Source organism: Vulpes lagopus, chromosome 2 (assembly GCF_018345385.1).
Source record: "Vulpes lagopus strain Blue_001 chromosome 2, ASM1834538v1, whole genome shotgun sequence".
Taxonomy (NCBI): Eukaryota; Metazoa; Chordata; class Mammalia; order Carnivora; family Canidae; genus Vulpes; species Vulpes lagopus.
Genome location: NC_054825.1, coordinates 162,566,491 through 162,587,461, shown reverse-complemented (window position 1 = coordinate 162,587,461; position 20,971 = coordinate 162,566,491). Strand labels below are relative to the sequence as shown.

The 20,971-nt window shown below is 54.5% G+C and overlaps 2 protein-coding genes and 1 pseudogene across 2 annotated transcripts; all 3 read right to left on the bottom strand.

The window, feature by feature from the left end:
• Positions 1-1,664: 1,664 nt before the first annotated feature.
• LOC121484807 (kallikrein-1-like) lies at positions 1,665-6,066 on the bottom strand. Its single transcript, XM_041744514.1, has 5 exons — positions 5,965-6,066; positions 4,078-4,237; positions 2,771-3,057; positions 2,486-2,622; positions 1,665-1,888 (listed from the first exon to the last, which is right to left on the bottom strand). Exons 1-5 carry the CDS (start codon positions 6,008-6,010, stop codon positions 1,733-1,735), a joined length of 786 nt encoding a protein of 261 aa, XP_041600448.1. The 5' UTR covers positions 6,011-6,066; the 3' UTR covers positions 1,665-1,732.
• Positions 6,067-7,779: 1,713 nt separating this feature from the next.
• LOC121478893 (kallikrein-15-like) lies at positions 7,780-13,928 on the bottom strand. Its single transcript, XM_041734330.1, has 5 exons — positions 13,910-13,928; positions 9,806-9,962; positions 9,240-9,523; positions 8,983-9,119; positions 7,780-7,932 (listed from the first exon to the last, which is right to left on the bottom strand). Exons 1-5 carry the CDS (start codon positions 13,926-13,928, stop codon positions 7,780-7,782), a joined length of 750 nt encoding a protein of 249 aa, XP_041590264.1.
• A 566-nt stretch (positions 13,929-14,494) lies between these two features.
• On the bottom strand, positions 14,495-20,971 carry LOC121484808 (annotated as a pseudogene).

The window sequence follows — 20,971 nt, the reverse complement described above, 5'->3', positions numbered from 1 at the left end:
GAAGGGGTGCCTGCCCGCCCCCCCACCGGTGTCTCTCCTCAGGACTCTCTTTTTGGCTTTGGGGAGAGCTCTCTTAAGGTTCTGTCCTGCTATGTGCTGGGTCTCTGTGTTTGAATGTCTCTTGGGGTCTCTGCCCCACTCTTTCTGCATGGATCTCAATTCTACTTTCTCAGTCGAGGTGAGTGTAGGGGTAGGTATCTCTCCTTCCTGTTTCCCATCCCGTTCTTTCCACTTCTGTCCGGGCGTCTTTATGTCTGTCATTTGAGTGTGTGTGCGCATCGCATGTCACGCGGGGTGGGAGGGGAGAAACTGTCTCTGTCTCTGTTCTCTTTTGGGGGGTCCTGGGATCCCTGTCCATTCTTGTGTCCATCTCTGGCCCCACCCCAGTGCAGGGTTCCTGATTATTCTCAGTATGACGCTCTTTGTAGTCAACTGTGAGACACTGAAGCCGAGGCCACATGTGTCCTACCTGGTGACCACCTATCTGTGCTGGGGCGCTGGTGCCTTGATGCTGTGGGTCGGTGAGGGCGGTGACTCGGGAGGAAGAGGGGGTGCTTGGGGGGGGGGCAGGGGGCGGAGCCGGGGAGAGCTCGAGGCAGGGCAAGGGACCGGGAGAGGGGCGGACCCGAGGGGAGGCGGCCTCGTGGGAAGAGGCGGGGCCTAGGGCGGCTCTCGGAGTTCCACGGCCCACTAGCCCCCGGCCCCCAGGAGCTCTGAACTACTTCAACCACTTGGGCATGTGGAGCCAAGGGACGTCCTTCCAGGAGCGGCGGGTGAGCTGTCGTCGGTGGGCCTCGCAGCAGCAGAGCCAGAGACGCGAGTCCGAACAGCCGTCCCCGCGGACCGCAAGCACACGGGGCAGCAGCCCCACGCAGTCACCTCCGCCACTCTCTAAGCAGGCGCACCCGAGCTTCTCAGGATGCTGCCGGTGACCTCAGTCAGGATAGCGGGCCCGCCCCCTCATCGTGGCCACGTTCCCGAGATGAGACCTCTCTTCGACGCCCCACTCCCAAAGAACCTGCCTTGCCTTCCGAGGAAACCCCACCCCTCGAGCTGGGGCCTACCCTTTGCAGCTCTGTTCTCGCCCACTGAAGCCTGAGCTGCCCCCACCCCTGCAGTGTGACACCGCCCCCTCTGGGTGCCTAGCCCTTTCAGGCCACGCCCCGAAGGTACCCTCCAGGGTGGGAACCCCTCGCTTTCTGAGGGCGAGTCCTGCCTCAGGAGATCCAGTCACACCCCCGGTGGGACACTATGCGTGGGTTCCAGCATTTAATGTAGCTACGCCCCGCTTGAGAACCGGCCTATCCCCCAGAAAGGCGTGGCGTGCGATAAGATTTCCTCCCCCCTCGCCCTCCCTGACTTCTCCACCACAGTAAAACGTGGGCACCTCACAACCTCTAAGTCTGACCCTTCCTTGCATCACTGCCCCAGCGCAGGGTAGGGCCCAATGTGTGTGAACTGGTGTGCCAATTGGTCTCAAGTCCCTGCCTTTTGCCCTTTGGGGTCGGAGCCTCTCTGCAGGCTTGTCTATGCCTACGTCTGCTCCTTCCTGCTCGCCTCCTGCCTAGGGACTGATAGGGCTGGAGTGGCTGTACACAGGTGGGATGGGTTCCTGGCTTCCAGGCACCCAGAGTCTGGAAGGCCAGATGATACCAAATGTGATGTGAAGTTGATGCGTATTTAATTTGATGCGTATTTGATTTTACAGGGGGTAGGTACATGATGGTTGCATTCAGGGGTTGGCTGTCATGGTCTCCTTGATCCACTCCAGGTGTGAAATCACTTTGGTGTAGACCGCAGGCATATTGGGACTGCCACATGGGACGTGGCCCCAGGATGTAATTCCTTGAAGCACACCATCGCAGATCAGTGGGCCCCCTGAGTCACCCTGCAAAACAAGGGGGAGAAGAAAGGAAAGGTCAGCCTAAGCACCAGCTCTAACAGCACCAGCTCTAACAGCACCAGCTCTAACAGCTGGCTCACAGAGGCAGACTGTGACTCCCCAGCTCCCAGAAAGGACACAGTTCTCTCCAGAGGGCAGGTGGGATTCCACCAGAGAGGACAGCCTCCGGGTTCAAGGCTTGGCCAATGGGGATGGGAGTTCAGGGTCCAGTTTTTGCCCACAGCACGGGGTCCAGGAGAATAGTCCCATCAGACAGGTCAGTTAGGAAGAGGAGAGGGATCCATCTACCTGACCCTCTGACCTTCAGGACTCATCTCTGATGTCACCTCTCCCAAACAGCTTTCTCTGACTAGACAGTAAATAGGTGAAGGAGGAAGGGATGGAATCTGATGTGGACGGAGATTGGTGTGATATCACGATGAGGGTATGGGAAGGAAAAGGGGCAGGGGGAGGGCCCAGAGGCTCCCTTGGGGGAGCTGGTGTTGGGAAGCAATGGAGACTGCAGTAGGCAGTCTGGAACCTAAGTCCCCTCCCCCAATTCCATGATGCCTGGGGGTGGGGGTGGGGGACAGTCTGGCTCACCACACAGGTATCCTTGCCGCCCTCCAGGTGTCCAGCACACAGCATGAACTCTGTAATCTTCTGGGAGTGGGCATTGGCACATATATCATTGGACAGGAGTTCGAGGTCCACACACTGGAGATCATCTGGGTATATGACTACAGACCAGAGAGAAAAAGGGTGGTGGCCAGACCCCAGGTGACTCCTCAGCCGGTCCTCCCTCAGGTCCAGAGTCCAGACCCCAGCCCCCTCCTCCCGACAGCCAAGTGTCTGGACTAAAGGCTGCAGGGTCTGGCCCTGGCATACACTTATCGGGTTCGATGCTGCCCCAGCCAGAGGCATAGCAGGTGCTCCCCACTTGGGGTTCCTGGGTGGGCAGGTCCAGGACCCTCACAGCATCTGTAATCTGAGCGGGCTCTGCGAGGCGCAGCAACATGAGGTCATGACTGTAGTCCTCTTCTGGGAGGCGGGTATGGTTCTTCAGGAGACTCAGGTTGAATTCAGGGTGAGGGAAGCTCTCTCTGACCTGGACAAACTGGGCCGTGTCTTCATGCTCGAACAGGTTGTAGCGACCCAGCCAGAGCTGGTAATTGCTGAGGAGAGAGGGGGCCCCAAGGAATGAGGATAGAGAGGCAGGATAGGGAGAAGAGACCAGGGAGGGTCCCGAAGACAGACAGACACATGGAGAAATGGGGAGAGAGACAGTTGAGAAGGAAAAGAGCTACGAGGAAAAACCATAAGTGAGACAGAAGGACGTGACAGGTCAAAGCCAGAGAGGAAGACGAGGAGAGTGAAAGAGAGAGAGCACAAAGGGAGAGAGTGAAGACTACAGGAAGTGTGAGGAGCAGCCTGAGAGAGAGCAGAGGGGGAGGTCGCGGGAGGAGGGGGGGCCTGGGACTGGTTTAGCTGCAGCAGGGGCTGTGGGGCTGGTTCCCAGCAGCGGGTAGCCTGGCCACCAGCCCAAGGTCGGTCCTGTCCCTCTCTGGACCTTCTCCCCCTTGCTCCACCCCCTGCCTACCTTCCTCCTCCCCCTCTCCTCCTCCTTCCTTCGGAGCCCCAACAGGGCACCAGCAGAAACAGCCCTCCGTGTGTACCCCTGCAGGGCATCCTTGTCATAGACACACATGTCGGGATAGTCCCTTCCTGTTCTCTGGAGGTCCCTCTCACTCCCGTCCTGGGGGGTGTTCAGCAGCAATGGGGCAGAGACCCAAGGAGAGATGGGGCAGAGAGATGAAGAGTGCGACATACAGTGACAGGGATGCAGCAGAGGGACCCAGAGGAGGACAGACACAGGGACACACACAGATACCAGAACAGGAGAGAGTGGGAGATAGAGATAAATCACAGTCAGACACCGACAGCACCAGGGGCTGAGACACGCAGAGAGACAGGGCGGGGAGACACAGGAAGATAGTTGTAAGGAGAGACAGAGAGACACAGGCTGTCTGGGAGGGCTTCCCTGGGGTCATCCCTGCCACTCTCCATGGGACCTAGAGGAGGACCACCTTTGTTTCCCTCAGTTCCCCAGCCTCCCCTGAGGCTAACCCAGGGGCAGTGCCCAGACAGTGAGAGCACAGATACCCCGTCGTCCCCAATGCCCTGCCCCCACTCACTCGTTTATGCAGTGGGCAGCGGTGAGCACCCACTCTGGGTGCACCAGGACACCCCCACACTGGAACTTGCTGTAATGGTACAGAGCTGCCTGCCACGGTTGAGAATTCTTCGTACAATCCCAGCCGCCTATGATCCGGGACTGAACAGGGGGTGCGGCACCTGCAGGGGGTGCTGGGTCAGGGCAGGTGGGGGGTGGCAGTGGGGCCCGGAGGGCCAGGGCTAGGAGAGGCAGCTGTGCCGTGCATGCGTGCAGTTGGAGGGATGTTGGGGCAGGGGAGCAGGACAGGGTTCTGGGGAGAGGGCAGGGATTTTGGGAAGGTTCTGGAATTCTAGAGCCATCCCTGGGGTTGTGGGTTGGTGGTGGGTCCTGGGTGGGGAGAGGATGCTGAGAACAGAGCCAACCACAAGGATCAGGCAGGAGACAAGAAGGCAGCATCTGGAGCAGCATGTGGTGTGGGGATTGGGCAATGTGGGGGAGATTTGGGGTCTTGGACTGGGGAGCAGAAAATTGTGAGTTCTGAGAGGGGAAAAAGGAAGCTAGAAACAGAGAATGTGTGCTCCGAGACAGTGGCTCAAGAGCTGGGTAGAAAGGTTTTGGGGGTTCCAAGAATCCCAGGCTGAGGGATTAGTTAGGGTCATTTTGGGCTTTGGGGGTTCTGGAAGATGCAGGGAAGGAGGTCTGAGAGGTCAAGAAATAGCATCTGGGCTAAGGAGTCTGGCTGTGATTTGAGGTCCTTTGATTGGGGCAGGGAGAAGATCCCTTGGGGGCTTGGGCCTTGAACAGGAATGGCTTTGTGAGAGGGGTGGGTCCCTGGAACTGGGGTTGGGGCCAGGACTGGGAGGGGGCTCAGGAGGAGACAGAGCCAGATGGTTGTTCTTCTGGATTGGGTGATTGTCATGCAGATGAGGTTCAGGGTCTGAGGGTAGTGGAAGGATCTGGGGTTCTCTGCGGGGGGCGGGGGGGGGTAGTCTGGACAGGAATGAAGATGGAGGCATATTGGGGCCAAGCAGCTGTGGGAATGCAGGGAGGACACACTTGATGTGGGGTTTGAGAGTCATGTGCTGGAGTCCGGGTGGGGGGTGGGGCAGGCCAGCTGGGCTCTGAAGGTATTTGGGTTCCTGGAGGGAAGTCCAGAAAACCAGTGCCAAACTGGAGGGATTCACTTGGGGAAGCCTGGAGCCTGGGGAGGAAGGAAATTCTACAAGGAAAGGAATCTGTAGTTGGAGTTTCCGGTGTTGTTCCTCAGGGAGAAGAGGGGGCGATGCTGGATCAGGGTTCAGGGGTAAGACTTGGGAAAGGAAGAGACATTTGTAGAATCCTCATACCAGGATGGGGGCCCCACCTGGAGTCACGGGCCAGCAAGTCTGTGTGGGGAGAAGCATAGGTGTCTGGTGGGATTTGGGGGTCCTGGGAAGATTTCAAGGGAAGCAGATGCCAGGAAGTGGAAGACCTAGTTGAGAGCTGACAGCTGGGTGGGAAAAGTCACCAGGGTGCCGAAGGATTTGCAGACTCAGGTGCCAGAGCCATAGAGAACTAGAAGGTGAGAGGGGGTGATCGGGACGGGTGCACTTCTTGGAAGAGTTGGAGCCCCCCAAAGAGGGAGACAGAGGTGGCTCAGGCTCTGCCCCTTTGGTCAAGTGGCTCAGAGCAGGGTCTGAGTGAGGAAGAGAAGATAGTTCTGGGGGTTCCTGGGAGGGAGCAGGGACTTAGGGCAAGAGTGAGGACTGTGACAAAGAGGACAGGCTGGGGTAGGACTTTAAGGGCCTGGGAAAGAGCCTGGGACCTGGGTCTGGGGTGGACTGCGGGAGGAGAAGAGGTCGTGGGGAGGTGAGGGAGCATGAGAGTCAGGCCCATTCCCCCTCCCACATCGTCCCCACTGTCTCACCAGTCCCCGCCAGGGACAGGGCAAGGCACAGAACCAGGAACCACATGGTGACCACGGGCAGGCTGGTGGTGAGCTGGGAGCTTGGAAGCCTCCCCAAGGAGTGTTTTAAATCCCTCATCTTCCCCGCCCCCCCCGCCACGCCCCACCCTGGGGCTCCGCCCCTGCCCTGCTGGCACCCAGATGCTGGTCAAGGCCCTGCCCCTGCTGCCTGGGGACTGGACACCTACTCCTACCCCAGTGCTATGCAAGGGGCGGGAGAGTGCGCACCTGTTGTTCTGCAGGGTCTGATTATCCTGGAAGCATTCCTGGGGCCTGAGGCCAGACAGGGCAGGGCCTGGAGCTCCTGGGCCCCTGCTCTTGGAGACACAGCCAGTGAGAGGATGTGGAGGGTGTGAGGGGGACAAGAAACAGAGAGTGGAGGAATCTCTGACCTCCAATACAAAGCCCTGCATACCGGAACCCCAAGTAAAGTCACACACCCCAAAACCCGAAAACCCGGTGTATCTTCAAACACCAGCAGTGGGGCTCTGAATCCCTTCTCCCTGCACCACTTGGAGCCAGAGTGTAGATTCCCAGCTTCTGCTGCCTCTGAAAGGTAAGGCTCAGCTCTCAGAACACCCTGGTTCTTGCAGTTCCTGACTCAGGATCTAGGTCCCTTTCTGTTGTTTCTCTCCAGATGATTTCTTAGGGTACCTACCACCACAATCCTAGTGCCCCCAGATCCAGAACGATGAAGTTTCAGTTGTCTCCCTGATTAAGTTCCCTCACATTTCAAAATCCAGAGTTCTTTTTGCCCCCAGGCAATGTTGGAATCCCATTACGCCCTGCCCCCACTCCATGCTCCCCAGATCTGGATGCTCAAGGTTATATCCTCCAAAGTTCCACGAGTACCAGACTATCTGCCTTCTATGGTCAAGAGTGTCCCCTCCACAGAGTCTGATTCAAAATATTTAGGTCACAGGAGCCAGGTTGTTGTAGTCCAACACTCAGTGACCTTGAAAATCACCTTTTGGGGTGATCTCTGTTGAGAATCGGGAACCAGAAATCTGCAGCCTCAATGTTAAATTCAAAGGCACATTCCCTTGGCTCTTCTGTAAAATTAAAGTCGGCCACAGGGTAACCAGCCTCCGCTGTGTGTCTAAGGGGAGGAGAGCACTGGCCCTTTTGCCTGGCCACCAGGAAGCCCACAGCTAAATATCGAAGAAAATGAAGTCATTCTTGATCATCTAGAGTGTGCTGGGTCCTTTCACTGGGGTCCAGAGATATATTTGCCCAGGGCCAGGCACTATTTGAATCAGTTCATGTGAACTTCCTCATTTGATCCCTTACAACCCTGTGAGGTAAGCAATTTGATGAGCTCTGTTTTATGATGGGGAAATCAGAGCTGAGTGGCATTGGGCCTTTTCCTAAAGATTACACAGCTGATCCTATGCATATGGGAATGGAGGGAGCCCTCCTTCAAGCCACTTCTCTTCAGGGAGGCATCGGGGCAGTGGGTGAAAAGGAACAACGTACAGAGGCTCTGGGTCTGCTCCCAGTGTCTGGTTCCCAATACCCTTCATCGCCAGGAGAAAGTCACAGAAACTCCTACAGAGAAACTTGCATCAGCACTCTTGTTATCTCAGTGTTTCAACAGGTGACCTTGAGCACCGGCTCTGGCCTAAGACGGGACAAGTCCTAACATGTGGGCCTTGGACAAATGAGGTCTTGAGGGATGGCTTGATTCTGTCCCTTCTGTCCCAGGTCAGGATGGGGTTGTTGGCCAGCTGTGGGAGCTTGTGCTCAGCCAGAGACACCGGTGTCAGGCCCAAATAGTTAGTTCCTCTTCATGGTTTCCTTGATCCACTCCAAGTAGCTGCAGACTTTGGTATAGACACCAGGCTTGGTGGTAGTGTCACAGGGGATGTCACCCCAGGACACAATGCCCTGCAGGACTCCCCTACAGACCAGGGGTCCCCCGGAGTCACCCTGTGTGGAGAAGGGAGAGTTTGAATGGGAAACTTCTGGATCCAGTGTCCCCATCCTTATCCTAATCACCATTGACCATCTCGGTCAAACTCCAATCCCACCCCACCCCACCGCATGCCATCCCACCCCACCCCAACTCAATATAACCCAATGTAAGCCACACCAATCCAACCGAAACCCGTGCCAACACAATCAATACAACTCGGCCAACCCGTGTTCAGTCCTCCCTGTGTAACCCCAACCCAGGCCAGCCCCTACATCTTCCCCATTCAGAGTCAAACCAGACCTACGCCTATCCTCACTGGCAACACAACCAATCCCAGTCATCATGTCTGTCACATCCTAGACAAAATGTACCCTGTCCCCAATTCCACCCAACATATTTTCCATTTAAAATAAAACCAGGGGGGTTGAGGTTTTGGGGAGCCTAGGTGGCTCAGCGGTTTAGTGCCTCCTTCAGCCCAGGGCGTGATCCTGGAGACCCAGGATCCAGTCCCACATCAGGCTCCCTGCAAGGAGTCTGCTTCTCCCTCTGCCTGTGTCTCTGCCTCCCTCTCTGTCTCTCATGAATAAATGAAATAAAAAGAAATGAAAGCAGAGTGCGGGGTGGCACAGTTGATTAGCGTCAGATCTTGACTTTGGGTTGGGGCCCTGGGATGGAGCCCCCCATCATGCTCCAGGCTCCAGGCTCCATGCGCTCAGCAGAGCGTCTGCTTGACATTCTCTCTCTCTCCCTCTCTCTCTTTGCCCCCTCCTCACCTTCTGCTCTCTCTCTCCTGAAAACAAATAAATCTTAAAAAAAAAAAAAAAATCAAACCAAGCCCATTCCTATCCCTAACTCAAGCTCAGGATGTTGCAAACCGAACACCACATCATCCACCCCAAACTCAACTCAACCTCATCTTCAGTCTCCCCCCCCCCCCGGCCCCATTCTAACTGCTCTTTCTTCTCCATCCCCAAACCTATGCCTACATCTTCTGTGGCCCAAAGCAAGCACAACCTTACCCCATCCCAACTCCCAAACCATTTCCCCTACCCCGTGGCTCTGACCTCACAGGACTCGGTGCCTCCACCCTCTGTTCCTGCACACACCATAGAGTCCATCAGGCGCCCTGGGTAGTCCTTGTTACAAGAGGCGGCCGGGATAACACTGATGTTGGCACAATGCAGGGCATCTGGGAGACTCACTGGGGAGGACAGTGGACTTGGAGTGAATCTGTATTTTCAGGCCCTTGCCTGCCTCGCCCAAGAGCCCTGGAGGGCTAGGGTCCCTGGAGGCCTGACACCCAGCCCCTCCTGTCACGCACCTTGTGAGTCTGTGCTCCCTTTGGTCCCAGGCTTGTGGTCAGACACCAGCCCCCAGCCGGACACCACGCAGGCCTCGGCCGGTTGGGGGCAACGCGTGGGCAGCGCCACGGGGCGCACTTGCCGCGAGAGGCGCGCGGGCCGGGTTAGACGTAGCAACATGACGTCGTGGCGATGGCTGTGTGCTTCATAGAGCGGGTGTGGGATGACGCGAGCCAAGGTCCTCAACTGCTCGGGACCATCGCGCTTGCGCAGATTGTGCTCGCCCAGGCGCGCTCTCATGAAGCTGTGCGGGCAGGTGATTATCGCAGGTGGAGCGAGCAGGAGGCACAGAGATCAAAGAGTGGGCAAGCTGGGGACCCCCCCTTTGGGAATCTGGAGATGCCCTTCCGCCCCTGCCCGGGGCGCTGAAGCCAGTAGTAGTGGCCGCCTCTGGCCTCTCGGGACCAAGGAGGTGCGGCCACCTGGAACTCAGCCCCTAGGCTGGGCTCTTTCCTCCTCACAGTCCGAGATTCTCTGATCTCTAGACCCTTGGTGCCCCTGAGGACTTTGAGCCCTGCCTTCATACCGGGTTTGGCAGTGGGCTGCAGACAGCACCCAGTGCGCAGAGATGAGGGAAGCACCGCAGTTGAACCGTCCACGCTCAAAGAGGGCCACTTGCCATGGCTGGGAGTGGGGCTCACACTCTTCGCCTCCCAGTATCTTGTCAGTGTCGTCCTGGACCGCTGGGAGAAGGGGCAGAGGAGGATCCCTGCGGACAGAGGCTTTCCCCTGGGCCCCACACCTTTGCGTGCACTCTGCCCATACGACGTGTTTTTCATTTGTGCTTTCCTCCAACCTCTGAAGACATCCCTGTCCTTGAATTTTTTAGCCCTGCCTTCTGTTGGCTTTTACAAGTGCTGCTGCTTTGCTCCAGGACTGTCCCCCTGCCCTTGGCCCTTTCCCGTGTACTATAGGATTCTGGGAGAGCACATAGGTGGGAAAGGATCAGAAGTCAAGAAGTCCCCTGAGGTGAGAAGTGGAGACCGGGACCAGGAAGATGGCTACTTGGAACCAGCCATTCAAGGTCACCAAGCTGTCATAGACCATCAAGTGGATGTGGGCACTCGGTATGTATGACACACAGTCTTGGCTCTAGAGTCAGAACATCTCAGCCAAATGCGCATGTGGCCACACAAGGTCATGGGCAAACCTAGAGGCACAGCCAGTGTTCCAAACTTAGGAACCGATGTCGAGAGCAATTTAAGCTGAAATTCACCTGCATCTGCATGGGTTAGCAGCTTCAGAAATCATCACAGCACAGACCTTCATAGGTATGTATGAATCTGGACAGTTCAGGCATGGGTATGTGCGTGCACACCCACACACAGACACTGATTTGGACCTCAAAGCTCACACCTAAATTTCACACAGGGGACCTGGTTCCCACATGTGGACACAGGGCTTTGAAAGCCCACCACACGCAAACACACACACACACACAGAGCACCATGCATAAGGCTACCTAAACAGGGATATTTCAAGGTCATAAGACCGAGATCCACTACTGGGCAATGGGGGTTATGACCCCTGAAGGTCACAGCAAGACACACAGACACCCACCCTGGGGCAGGAATTTGCACAGGCAGACCAAATGCCTGCCAGGGTCAGGAACTGGGCCAAGGTCCCTGGCAAGGTCGGGGGAATGCGGATGTGGTGGACAGGGGGCTTAAGAAAGCAAGGGTGGGGTTGTTGTCCTCCAAAGACGGACGGAGGGTGTGAGCTGAACAGCTGGGCATCGAGGCTGCACCCAGCCAGTACCAGCTGGAGGAGGGTGGAGGCCCTGGCTGAGTGCAGCAGGCAGGAGGGAGGCAGTGAGAAGAGAGCACAGAAGGAGCCTGAGGGGAGGCTGACAGCAGGGGGTAGCTTCAAGGAGCCTGAAGAAGTGAGGGTCATGTGGGGTATAATGAAAATCCACCTTCAACTTGTCCAGAGTAGAGGCATCAGGTTACACTTAAATTCTCCATGGGTGGTAGCTGAACATGGTCTGGAGTTTTCCTAGTACCCAGGGTCACCTTGACATAGTGGCCACCTCTCTCCAGCCTCAACCTGCTCCCCTGTCAAATGAAAACAAGGGCACCTGGGTGGCTCAGTGGTGGAGCATCTGCCTTTGGTCAGTTCATGATCCCGGGGTCCTGAGATTGAGTTCTGCATTGGACTCCCCTCTGGGAGCCTGTTTCTCCCTCTGCCTATGTCTCTGCCTCTCTTTATGTATCTCTCATGAATAAATAAATAAATATATTTTTTAAAAAAACAAAAAATAACTAGATACCATGGATGCACCCATCAGTTTATATGTTCTTGCCTTGAATTGTTATATTTTTATACTTTATATTTGTTTTTTTTTAAGTTTTTTTTTTTTTAACTGATTCATAAGAGAAAGAGATAGAGAAGGAGCAGGGTGGAGGGGTAGAGGGCAAAGCAGACTCCCCACCGAGCAAGGAGCCCAATGCAGGACCGGATCCCAGAACCCTGGAATCTTGACCTGAGCCGAAGGCAGATCTTCACTGACTAAGCCACCTGGGCACCCACTTTTCCTAACTTTTAAAAAATATTTATTTATTTATTTATTTGAGAGAGAGAGAGAGAGAGAGGGAGCACACAAGTGAAGGGGGGTAGGGCAGAGGAAGAGGGAGAGAGAGCCTCAAGCTGACTTTGTGCTGAGCCTGTTGCCTGAGATGGGGCTTGATCTCAGGACCTGGAGATTCTGACCTGAGCTGAAACCAGGAGTCAGTTATTCTTCTGACTATGCCACCAGGTGTCCCTCTCCCTCATTTTTTAAAACAGTATTTTTTAAACAAGATGATTAAAAAAAAATTCAAAAGTCAGGATGTCTGGGTGACTCAGTGATTAAGCATCTGCCTTTGGCTCAGAGTGTGATCCCGGAGTCCCAGGATTGAGTCCCATATCAGGCTCCCTGCATGTTGTCTGCTTCTCCTGCTGCCTGTGTCTCTGCCTCTCTCTCTCTGTGTGTCTCTCATGAATAAATAAATCAAATCCTAAAAAAAAAAAAAAAACCAACCCAAAATGATTTCCAACTCCTTCAGAAACTTTTTGCTTCCTTGTAGGTCTCTGTGTGTTTCTGGTGCTTTTGAGCACTGCAACAGGAAGCTGACCAGAACCTGGATCTAGGGTGCCTGGGTGTGAGTCTTGGCCTAACCACTTGTCAGCTGGGTGATCTTGGGCATAATCTTTAATCTCTTTGTGCTTCAGCTTCCTTGTTTCTAAAATGGTAGTGGTAGTAATCCCTAATCATGCATTGTTTGATGAATTAGCAAGTTAAAATATGTAAAAGACAGGGTGCCTGGGTGGCTCAGTTGGTGAAGCATCTGCCTTGAGCTTGTGCTGTGATCCCAGAGTCCTGGGATTCAGCCTCACATTGGGCTCCCTGCTCATCAGGGAGTCTGCTTCTCTCCTTATTTGTGTTCTTGCTCACTCTGTCACTTTCTCTCTCAAATAAATAAAGAAAATGTTAAAAAACAAGACAACACATAGACGGATTAGAATCATGCCTGGCACGTATCAAGCACTACAGCAGAGTTAGCTATTATAAGGATTTTTTTTTCCCAGCCAATTGCACCTACCTTTATTTCAGATCTCAAGTAAGTTCATGATACTTCTGCAACACTGTGTGGTATTAATCTTATTTACTTATTTTGGATATCTCTTTCTTGTATACCTCCCAAACTCAAGTTGGTGGATGTACATTATGGAAAAGAATAGAGACAAAGATCTAGCTCTGGTTCAGGTACTACTGGATCATGGTGCTTAGAGGGTGTCATTAGGGGACTTATCTCTTGCCATGTCTCTGTGAACTTCCTCTGTATTGGGCCCTCAGGCCATCTATGTCCATGCAGTGGCAATGGGGCCCATCAGCAGCACCCAGATTCTGTCCTCTTTTTGTGAACACCCGGAGAAAAGACAGTAAGTTGTCTTCTGTAGCCTTCAAGCAAGGATCTCAGGATTAGCTCTGATGGGATCAGATTTACTTCCCTGGGATTTCTCACTCTGTTCCACAAAAGTTGCTGTGGTCAGGAAGATGTCATGCTATGACTGGCTGGGTCTAGATCACATGCTTTTCTTACGAGTAAGTGGAGGGGTCATTTCTGTCAGAAGCAGAAGGACAAAAGGTGGGCAGAGAGTTCCTCTGAACAAAGTTAAGTTGCTATTGCCAGAAGAGTGGGAATGGATATGGGAAGTGGGCAAAAACAACAGCTCGCAACTTCCTCCCATATTTATGATACTGTTTTGGAGCACAATTACCCTGGGGGTATTCCCAAGAGCAGAATAGCAGTGCTTCAGAAGAGCTTGGGGAGACTTTGTATGGCGTTGATATACACTCCCTAGAGGAGTCAGGATTCTCATGATAAGCAACAAAGCCAATTGAAGCTAGTTTAAGTAGAAAATAGATTTATACAGGATGTTGGGGGAGTTTGCAGAATCTGTGGAAGGCCAGAGAATTGGGCTCCCAGGGACAAGTGATCAGGATCATGCCCAAAAAACCCCTGGAGGGCTGGCTGGTTGGGTGTGACACTGCCGCTTGCCCTGTGCACCCCCATCTCTGGGGCCTGGACTCCACTGGGGAACCCTTTTCTCTGGTGCCCTGGGACCCTGGAGGTAGCTGTGGCCACACCTAGCCGAATAGGGTCCATGCCTACTATTGGAGGCGGATTCCAAGTGTAGTGTGGCTCTTTATTGGTAGAGTCTGGTCATGTGCTGAGGTCTTAACTGTTTGGGAGGCTGGTTTCCTTCCTGGAAACTGTGGATGCCTGTGTTGGGGAAAATATTCCAAATGTGGACTAGTGTTCAGAGGTGCTGGGAAGACAGAGAGAGTGAGTAGTGAATGTTCATTTCATTTCCCCTTTGCTCTAAAATGGTAACTTTGTGTGATTTTAAAATTTAAGTTACTTTTATTTGAACAGACACTATATTTATATGGTTCAACATGTGAACAAGTGCAAGTTTCCCTCTAGCATTTCTGTCCACCATCCTACTCATTCCCCTTCCTGGGGACAACTGATGCTACTAAGACATCTTTTAGCTCGTGTGTATTCTTCTAGTCTTATTTTCTGCACATCTGAGAAAATAGCTATGTCTATACACAAAATGGCTTTATAAACATCTACAAACACATACATACACACCCATACATATAGGTATGTCTCTATAGATACTGTATATGCTTGACACTTAAAAAACACACAAGACAGTATTACAATTCTCTTTTTAAAAGTAAATCATCATTTATTCAAGGCTAAGAATGTACAATGTTTATGGCTGGCATAGAAACATAACATATAGGTTATGAGGGGTTTTCTTAAGGTGTAGAAATTTGGAATTTTTATGTTCTAATTTGTCCACCTTTGCCTCTGAGACTTTACCAATTACTTTTCAGGATTGGGGAGTTCTTGTCCCTCTAGATTTTTGGTGAAAATTCAATTCTGGTTGTGTGTGTGTGAGTGTGTGTGTGTCTGTGTGTTAGGGTTTGATTGTGATTCTAGAGTATGGTATGCGGGCAGCATTGAATCCTGTGCTCCTTGCCAACTTATGGAAAGGGTTTGAATTAGTCAGGAGTCTTTAGATCATAAATAATAGGAAATCTAACCTGAAATGGCTTGAGTGAAGAAATTTATGGTCTCACCTAAATGAAAAAGGGTGAGAGTAGGAATGCTTTCAGGCAGGGCTGAATTCAAGAGCCAAGTAATAGCATCAGTCATTATAGTCTGTTTCTCGGCTAATTTATTTGGCTTCATTCCACATAGTAGTAAGTCAGGATCTAGTTAAGAAAATACATCATTCTAGGGGTGCCAGGGTGGCTCAGTGGTTGGGCGTCTGCCTTCAGCTCAGGACATGATCCTGGGGTCCCGGGATCGAGTCCCGCATTGGGCTCCCTGCGTGGAGCCTACATCTCCCTCTGCCTGTGTCTCTGCCCCACCCCTCTCTCTGTGTGTCTCTAATGAATAAATAAATAAAATCTTAAAAAATTTTTTTAAAAAGAAATCATTCTAGATGCTTCAGAGGGTAGTAAAGGTAGAGACAGAACAAAGGGAGGTGGTGGTATTAGCAGAGCCCGGAAGCTGGAGCCATCTGGAAGGCATAGACTCATGTAGGATTTGCTTAGAGGTGGCTAGAATCACAGAAAAAAAAAATGTGGCTACTGCTAAAGACACCAGCTGAAGTGGTGGTGGTGGCTTTAGTGAGAGGGAAATAAATGCCCTGGCTTGTCCTCTTCTTCCAGAGCCAGTCTTCTGCTGGTGCTGCCCATTAGCCAAGCATACTGCTAAGCTAGTGAGCAAAGGAGGCTCAGAAATGTAGTCCTTGCAATACAGAACAGGGGAGGGTGGGGAATGGATCTGAGAGCAGGCGGACAAACAACTGGCAGAAATGCTAACAATGTGGGCCTCAGGTCAGGCAGGAAAAAAACACAAAAAGTTCTGGCAGAAGTCTTGTGTGATCAGGTCCCACGAGTACCCCGAACCCAATATAGTGGCCAGAGCAATGCAATGCACTGATGAGGTGTGAGTGGGGATGGGCATTAAGGCTTATGCCACAAATGTCTACTTCTGACCAAACCACAAGATGGGTTAGTCTCTGGGATGACTTGAATGTCATCTCAGCTCTTTCTCCTCTACTCTTGTCTGTGTTCCTTTCTTAGTTTTACTCTATCAGATCTCCTGCCCCCTTCAAACGGGGTCCAGGGCTCAGGCACAGGCTCACAATCCTATAGACTAGGGGAAAAAAGCCCTTAGCCGCTTCAGTTAGAAAAAGTCCCAGGGCAGAGCCTGACTGGTTGGCTTTGCTCATGTACCCATCTTTGGGCCAGTCACCATGGCCTGGGTTGTGGGGCACTGAGATTGGCACAGCCAGAGTCATATGACTCTTTGTGGCCCCAGAAGGCAAGGATGTGTCATGAGCAGCCCTCTACCAGGATTCTGTGATTGAACCCCACAGGAATCTTGCTATTCTGTATATATGACTAAGCTTTTACATTCTGGGTAGGTTTCTGGTTATGTGTGAAAGATACACAGTTTGCCAGAAACAAAGCAGATGGAGTCTTAGCTTATTTGGCTGAAGCAGGCTCGCACTGCTCAAAAAGTAGGCAATGTAGGGAAGGGCGAAAAAGAGACGTAATTCTCAGAAGGGGCCAATAACCGAGGCCGAGGCCACATGTGTCCTACCTGGTGACCACCTATCTGTGCTGGGGCGCTGGTGCCTTGATGCTGTGGGTCGGTGAGGGGGTGGGGGACTCGGGAGGAAGAGGGGGTGCTTCGGGGGGGGGGCAGGGGGCGGAGCCGGGGAGAGCTCGAGGCAGGGCAAGGGACCGGGAGAGGGGCGGACCCGAGGGGAGGCGGCCTCGTGGGAAGAGGCGGGGCCTAGGGCGGCGCTCGGAGTTCCACGGCCCACTAGCCCCCGGCCCCCAGGAGCTCTGAACTACTTCAACCACTTGGGCATGTGGAGCCAAGGGACGTCCTTCCAGGAGCGGCGGGTGAGCTGTCGTCGGTGGGCCTCGCAGCAGCAGAGCCAGAGACGCGAGTCCGAACAGCCGTCCCCGCGGACCGCAAGCACACGGGGCAGCAGCCCCACGCAGTCACCTCCGCCACTCTCTAAGCAGGCGCACCCGAGCTTCTCAGGATGCTGCCGGTGACCTCAGTCAGGATAGCGGGCCCGCCCCCTCATCGTGGCCACGTTCCCGAGATGAGACCTCCCTTCGACGCCCCACTCCCAAAGAACCTGCCTTGCCTTCCGAGGAAACCCCACCCCTCGAGCTGGGGCCTACCCTTTGCAGCTCTGTTCCCGCCCACTGAAGCCTGAGCTGCCCCCACCCCTGCAGTGTGACACCGCCCCTCCGGCGGGGTTTCTGCACTCCTCAGCCCGCAAACCAGTAGGTGTGGCCCGGTGTCCGGACCTAGCTAGGGCCATTCCCTGGGTGCCTAGCCTAGCCACGCCCCGAAGGTGCCCTCCAGCGTGGGAACCCCTCGCTTTCTGAGGGCGAGTCCTGCCCCAGGAGATCCAGTCACGCCCCCCGCAGGACACTGCGTTCCAGCATTTAATGTAGCTACGCCCCGCTAGAGAACCGGCCTCTCCCCCAGAAAGGCGTGGCCTGCGATAAGATTTCCTACCCCCTCGCCCTCCCTGACTTCTCCACCACAGTAAAACGTGGGCACCTCACAACCTCTAAGTCTGAACCTTCTTGCGTCACTGCCCCAGCGCAGGGTCGGGCTCAACGCGTGTGACCCGGTGTAGGTGTTGCCACATACATCATTGGACAGGAGGAGTTCGAGGTCCACACACTGGAGATCATTTGGGTATATGACTAGAGACCAGAGAGAAAAAGGGTGGTGGCCAGACCCCAGGTGACTCCTCAGCCAGTCCTCCCTCAGGTCCAGAGTCCAGACCCCAGCCCCCTCCTCCCGACAGCCAAGTGTCTGGACTAAAGGCTGCAGGGTCTGGCCCTGGCATACACTTATCGGGTTCAATGCTGCCCCAGCCAGAGGCATAGCAGGTGCTCCCCACTTGGGGTTCCTGGGTGGGCAGGTCCAGGACCCTCACAGCATCTGTAATCTGAGCGGGCTCTGCGAGGCGCAGCAGCATGAGGTCATGACTGTAGTCCTCTTCTGGGAGACGGGTATGGTTCTTCAGGAGACTCAGGTTGATTCAGGGTGAGGGAAGCTTCTTGTGTCTTCATGCTGGAACAGGTTGTAGCGACCCAGCCAGAGCTGGTAATTGCTGAGGAGAGAGGGGGCCCCAAGGAATGAGGATAGAGAGGCAGGATAGGGAGAAGAGACCAGGGAGGGTCCCGAAGACAGACAGACACATGGAGAAATGGGGAGAGAGACAGTTGAGAAGGAAAAGAGCTACGAGGAAAAACCATAAGTGAGACAGAAGGACGTGACAGGTCAAAGCCAGAGAGGAAGACGAGGAGAGTGAAAGAGAGAGAGCACAAAGGGAGAGAGTGAAGACTACAGGAAGTGTGAGGAGCAGCCTGAGAGAGAGCAGAGGGGGAGGTCGCGGGAGGAGGGGGGGCCTGGGACTGGTTCAGCTGCAGCAGGGGCTGTGGGGCTGGTTCCCAGCAGCGGGTAGCCTGGCCACCAGCCCAAGGTCGGTCCAGTCCCTCTCTGGACCTTCTCCCCCTTGCTCCACCCCCTGCCTACCTTCCTCCTCCCCCTCTCCTCCTCCTTCCTTCGGAGCCCCAACAGGGCACCAGCAGAAACAGCCCTCCGTGTGTACCCCTGCAGGGCATCCTTGTCATAGACACACATGTCGGGATAGTCCCTTCCTGTTCTCTGGAGGTCCCTCTCACTCCCGTCCTGGGGGGTGTTCAGCAGCAATGGGGCAGAGACCCAAGGAGAGATGGGGCAGAGAGATGAAGAGTGCGACATACAGTGACAGGGATGCAGCAGAGGGACCCAGAGGAGGACAGACACAGGGACACACACAGATACCAGAACAGGAGAGAGTGGGAGATAGAGATAAATCACAGTCAGACACCGACAGCACCAGGGGCTGAGACACGCAGAGAGACAGGGCGGGGAGACACAGGAAGATAGTTGTAAGGAGAGACAGAGAGACACAGGCTGTCTGGGAGGGCTTCCCTGGGGTCATCCCTGCCACTCTCCATGGGACCTAGAGGAGGACCACCTTTGTTTCCCTCAGTTCCCCAGCCTCCCCTGAGGCTAACCCAGGGGCAGTGCCCAGACAGTGAGAGCACAGATACCCCGTCGTCCCCAATGCCCTGCCCCCACTCACTCGTTTATGCAGTGGGCAGCGGTGAGCACCCACTCTGGGTGCACCAGGACACCCCCACACTGGAACTTGCTGTAATGGTACAGAGCTGCCTGCCACGGTTGAGAATTCTTCGTACAATCCCAGCCGCCTATGATCCGGGACTGAACAGGGGGTGCGGCACCTGCAGGGGGTGCTGGGTCAGGGCAGGTGGGGGGTGGCAGTGGGGCCCGGAGGGCCAGGGCTAGGAGAGGCAGCTGTGCCGTGCGTGCCTGCGGTTGGAGGGATGTTGGGGCAGGGGAGCAGGACAGGGTTCTGGGGAGAGGGCAGGGATTTTGGGAAGGTTCTGGAATTCTAGAGCCATCCCTGGGGTTGTGGGTTGGTGGTGGGTCCTGGGTGGGGAGAGGATGCTGAGAACAGAGCCAACCACAAGGATCAGGCAGGAGACAAGAAGGCAGCATCTGGAGCAGCATGTGGTGTGGGGATTGGGCAATGTGGGGGAGATTTGGGGTCTTGGACTGGGGAGCAGAAAATTGTGAGTTCTGAGAGGGGAAAAAGGAAGCTAGAAACAGAGAATGTGTGCTCCGAGACAGTGGCTCAAGAGCTGGGTAGAAAGGTTTTGGGGGTTCCAAGAATCCCAGGCTGAGGGATTAGTTAGGGTCATTTTGGGCTTTGGGGGTTCTGGAAGATGCAGGGAAGGAGGTCTGAGAGGTCAAGAATAGCATCTGGGCTAAGGAGTCTGGCTGTGATTTGAGGTCCTTTGATTGGGGCAGGGAGAAGATCCCTTGGGGGCTTGGGCCTTGAACAGGAATGGCTTTGTGAGAGGGGTGGGTCCCTGGAACTGGGGTTGGGGCCAGGACTGGGAGGGGGCTCAGGAGGAGACAGAGCCAGATGGTTGTTCTTCTGGATTGGGTGATTGTCATGCAGATGAGGTTCAGGGTCTGAGGGTAGTGGAAGGATCTGGGGTTCTCTGCGGGGGGCGGGGGGGGGTAGTCTGGACAGGAATGAAGATGGAGGCATATTGGGGCCAAGCAGCTGTGGGAATGCAGGGAGGACACACTTGATGTGGGGCTTGAGAGTCATGTGCTGGAGTCCGGGTGGGGGGTGGGGCAGGCCAGCTGGGCTCTGAAGGTATTTGGGTTCCTGGAGGGAAGTCCAGAAAACCAGTGCCAAACTGGAGGGATTCACTTGGGGAAGCCTGGAGCCTGGGGAGGAAGGAAATTCTACAAGGAAAGGAATCTGTAGTTGGAGTTTCCGGTGTTGTTCCTCAGGGAGAAGAGGGGGCGATGCTGGATCAGGGTTCAGGGGTAAGACTTGGGAAAGGAAGAGACATTTGTAGAATCCTCATACCAGGATGGGGGCCCCACCTGGAGTCACGGGCCAGCAAGTCTGTGTGGGGAGAAGCATAGGTGTCTGGTGGGATTTGGGGGTCCTGGGAAGATTTCAAGGGAAGCAGATGCCAGGCAGTGGAAGACCTAGTTGAGAGCTGACAGCTGGGTGGGAAAAGTCACCAGGATGCCGAAGGATTTGCAGACTCAGGTGCCAGAGCCATAGAGAACTAGAAGGTGAGAGGGGGTGATCGGGACTGGGTGCACTCCTTGGAAGAGTTGGAGCCCCCCAAAGAGGGAGACAGAGGTGGCCCAGGCTCTGCCCCTTTGGTCAAGTGGCTCAGAGCAGGGTCTGAGTGAGGAAGAGAAGATAGTTCTGGGGGTTCCTGGGAGGGAGCAGGGACTTAGGGCAAGAGTGAGGACTGTGACAAAGAGGACAGGCTGGGGTAGGACTTTAAGGGCCTGGGAAAGAGCCTGGGACCTGGGTCTGGGGTGGACTGTGGGAGGAGAAGAGGTCGTGGGGAGGTGAGGGAGCATGAGAGTCAGGCCCATTCCCCCTCCCACATCGTCCCCACTGTCTCACCAGTCCCCGCCAGGGACAGGGCAAGGCACAGAACCAGGAACCACATGGTGACCACGGGCAG

Bases quoted from the DNA above. Each gene is read 5' to 3' on its own strand.
- LOC121484807 (XM_041744514.1), bottom strand. From the start codon at position 6,010: ATGTGGTTCCTGGTTCTGTGCCTTGCCCTGTCCCTGGCGGGGACTG. The intron at 3,058-4,077 runs GTGAGTGGGGGC...CTCTCTCCTCAG, and splicing joins GCTGCCCACTGCATAAACGA to CAATTACCAGCTCTGGCTGG. The intron at 2,623-2,770 runs GTATGCCAGGGC...TCTGGTCTGTAG, and splicing joins CAGCATCGAACCCGATAAGT to TCATATACCCAGATGATCTC.
- LOC121478893 (XM_041734330.1), bottom strand. The intron at 9,120-9,239 runs GTGCGTGACAGG...TGTCCTCCCCAG, and splicing joins AGGGAGCACAGACTCACAAG to TGAGTCTCCCAGATGCCCTG. The intron at 7,933-8,982 runs GTCAGAGCCACG...TTCTCCACACAG, and splicing joins GAGGCACCGAGTCCTGTGAG to GGTGACTCCGGGGGACCCCT.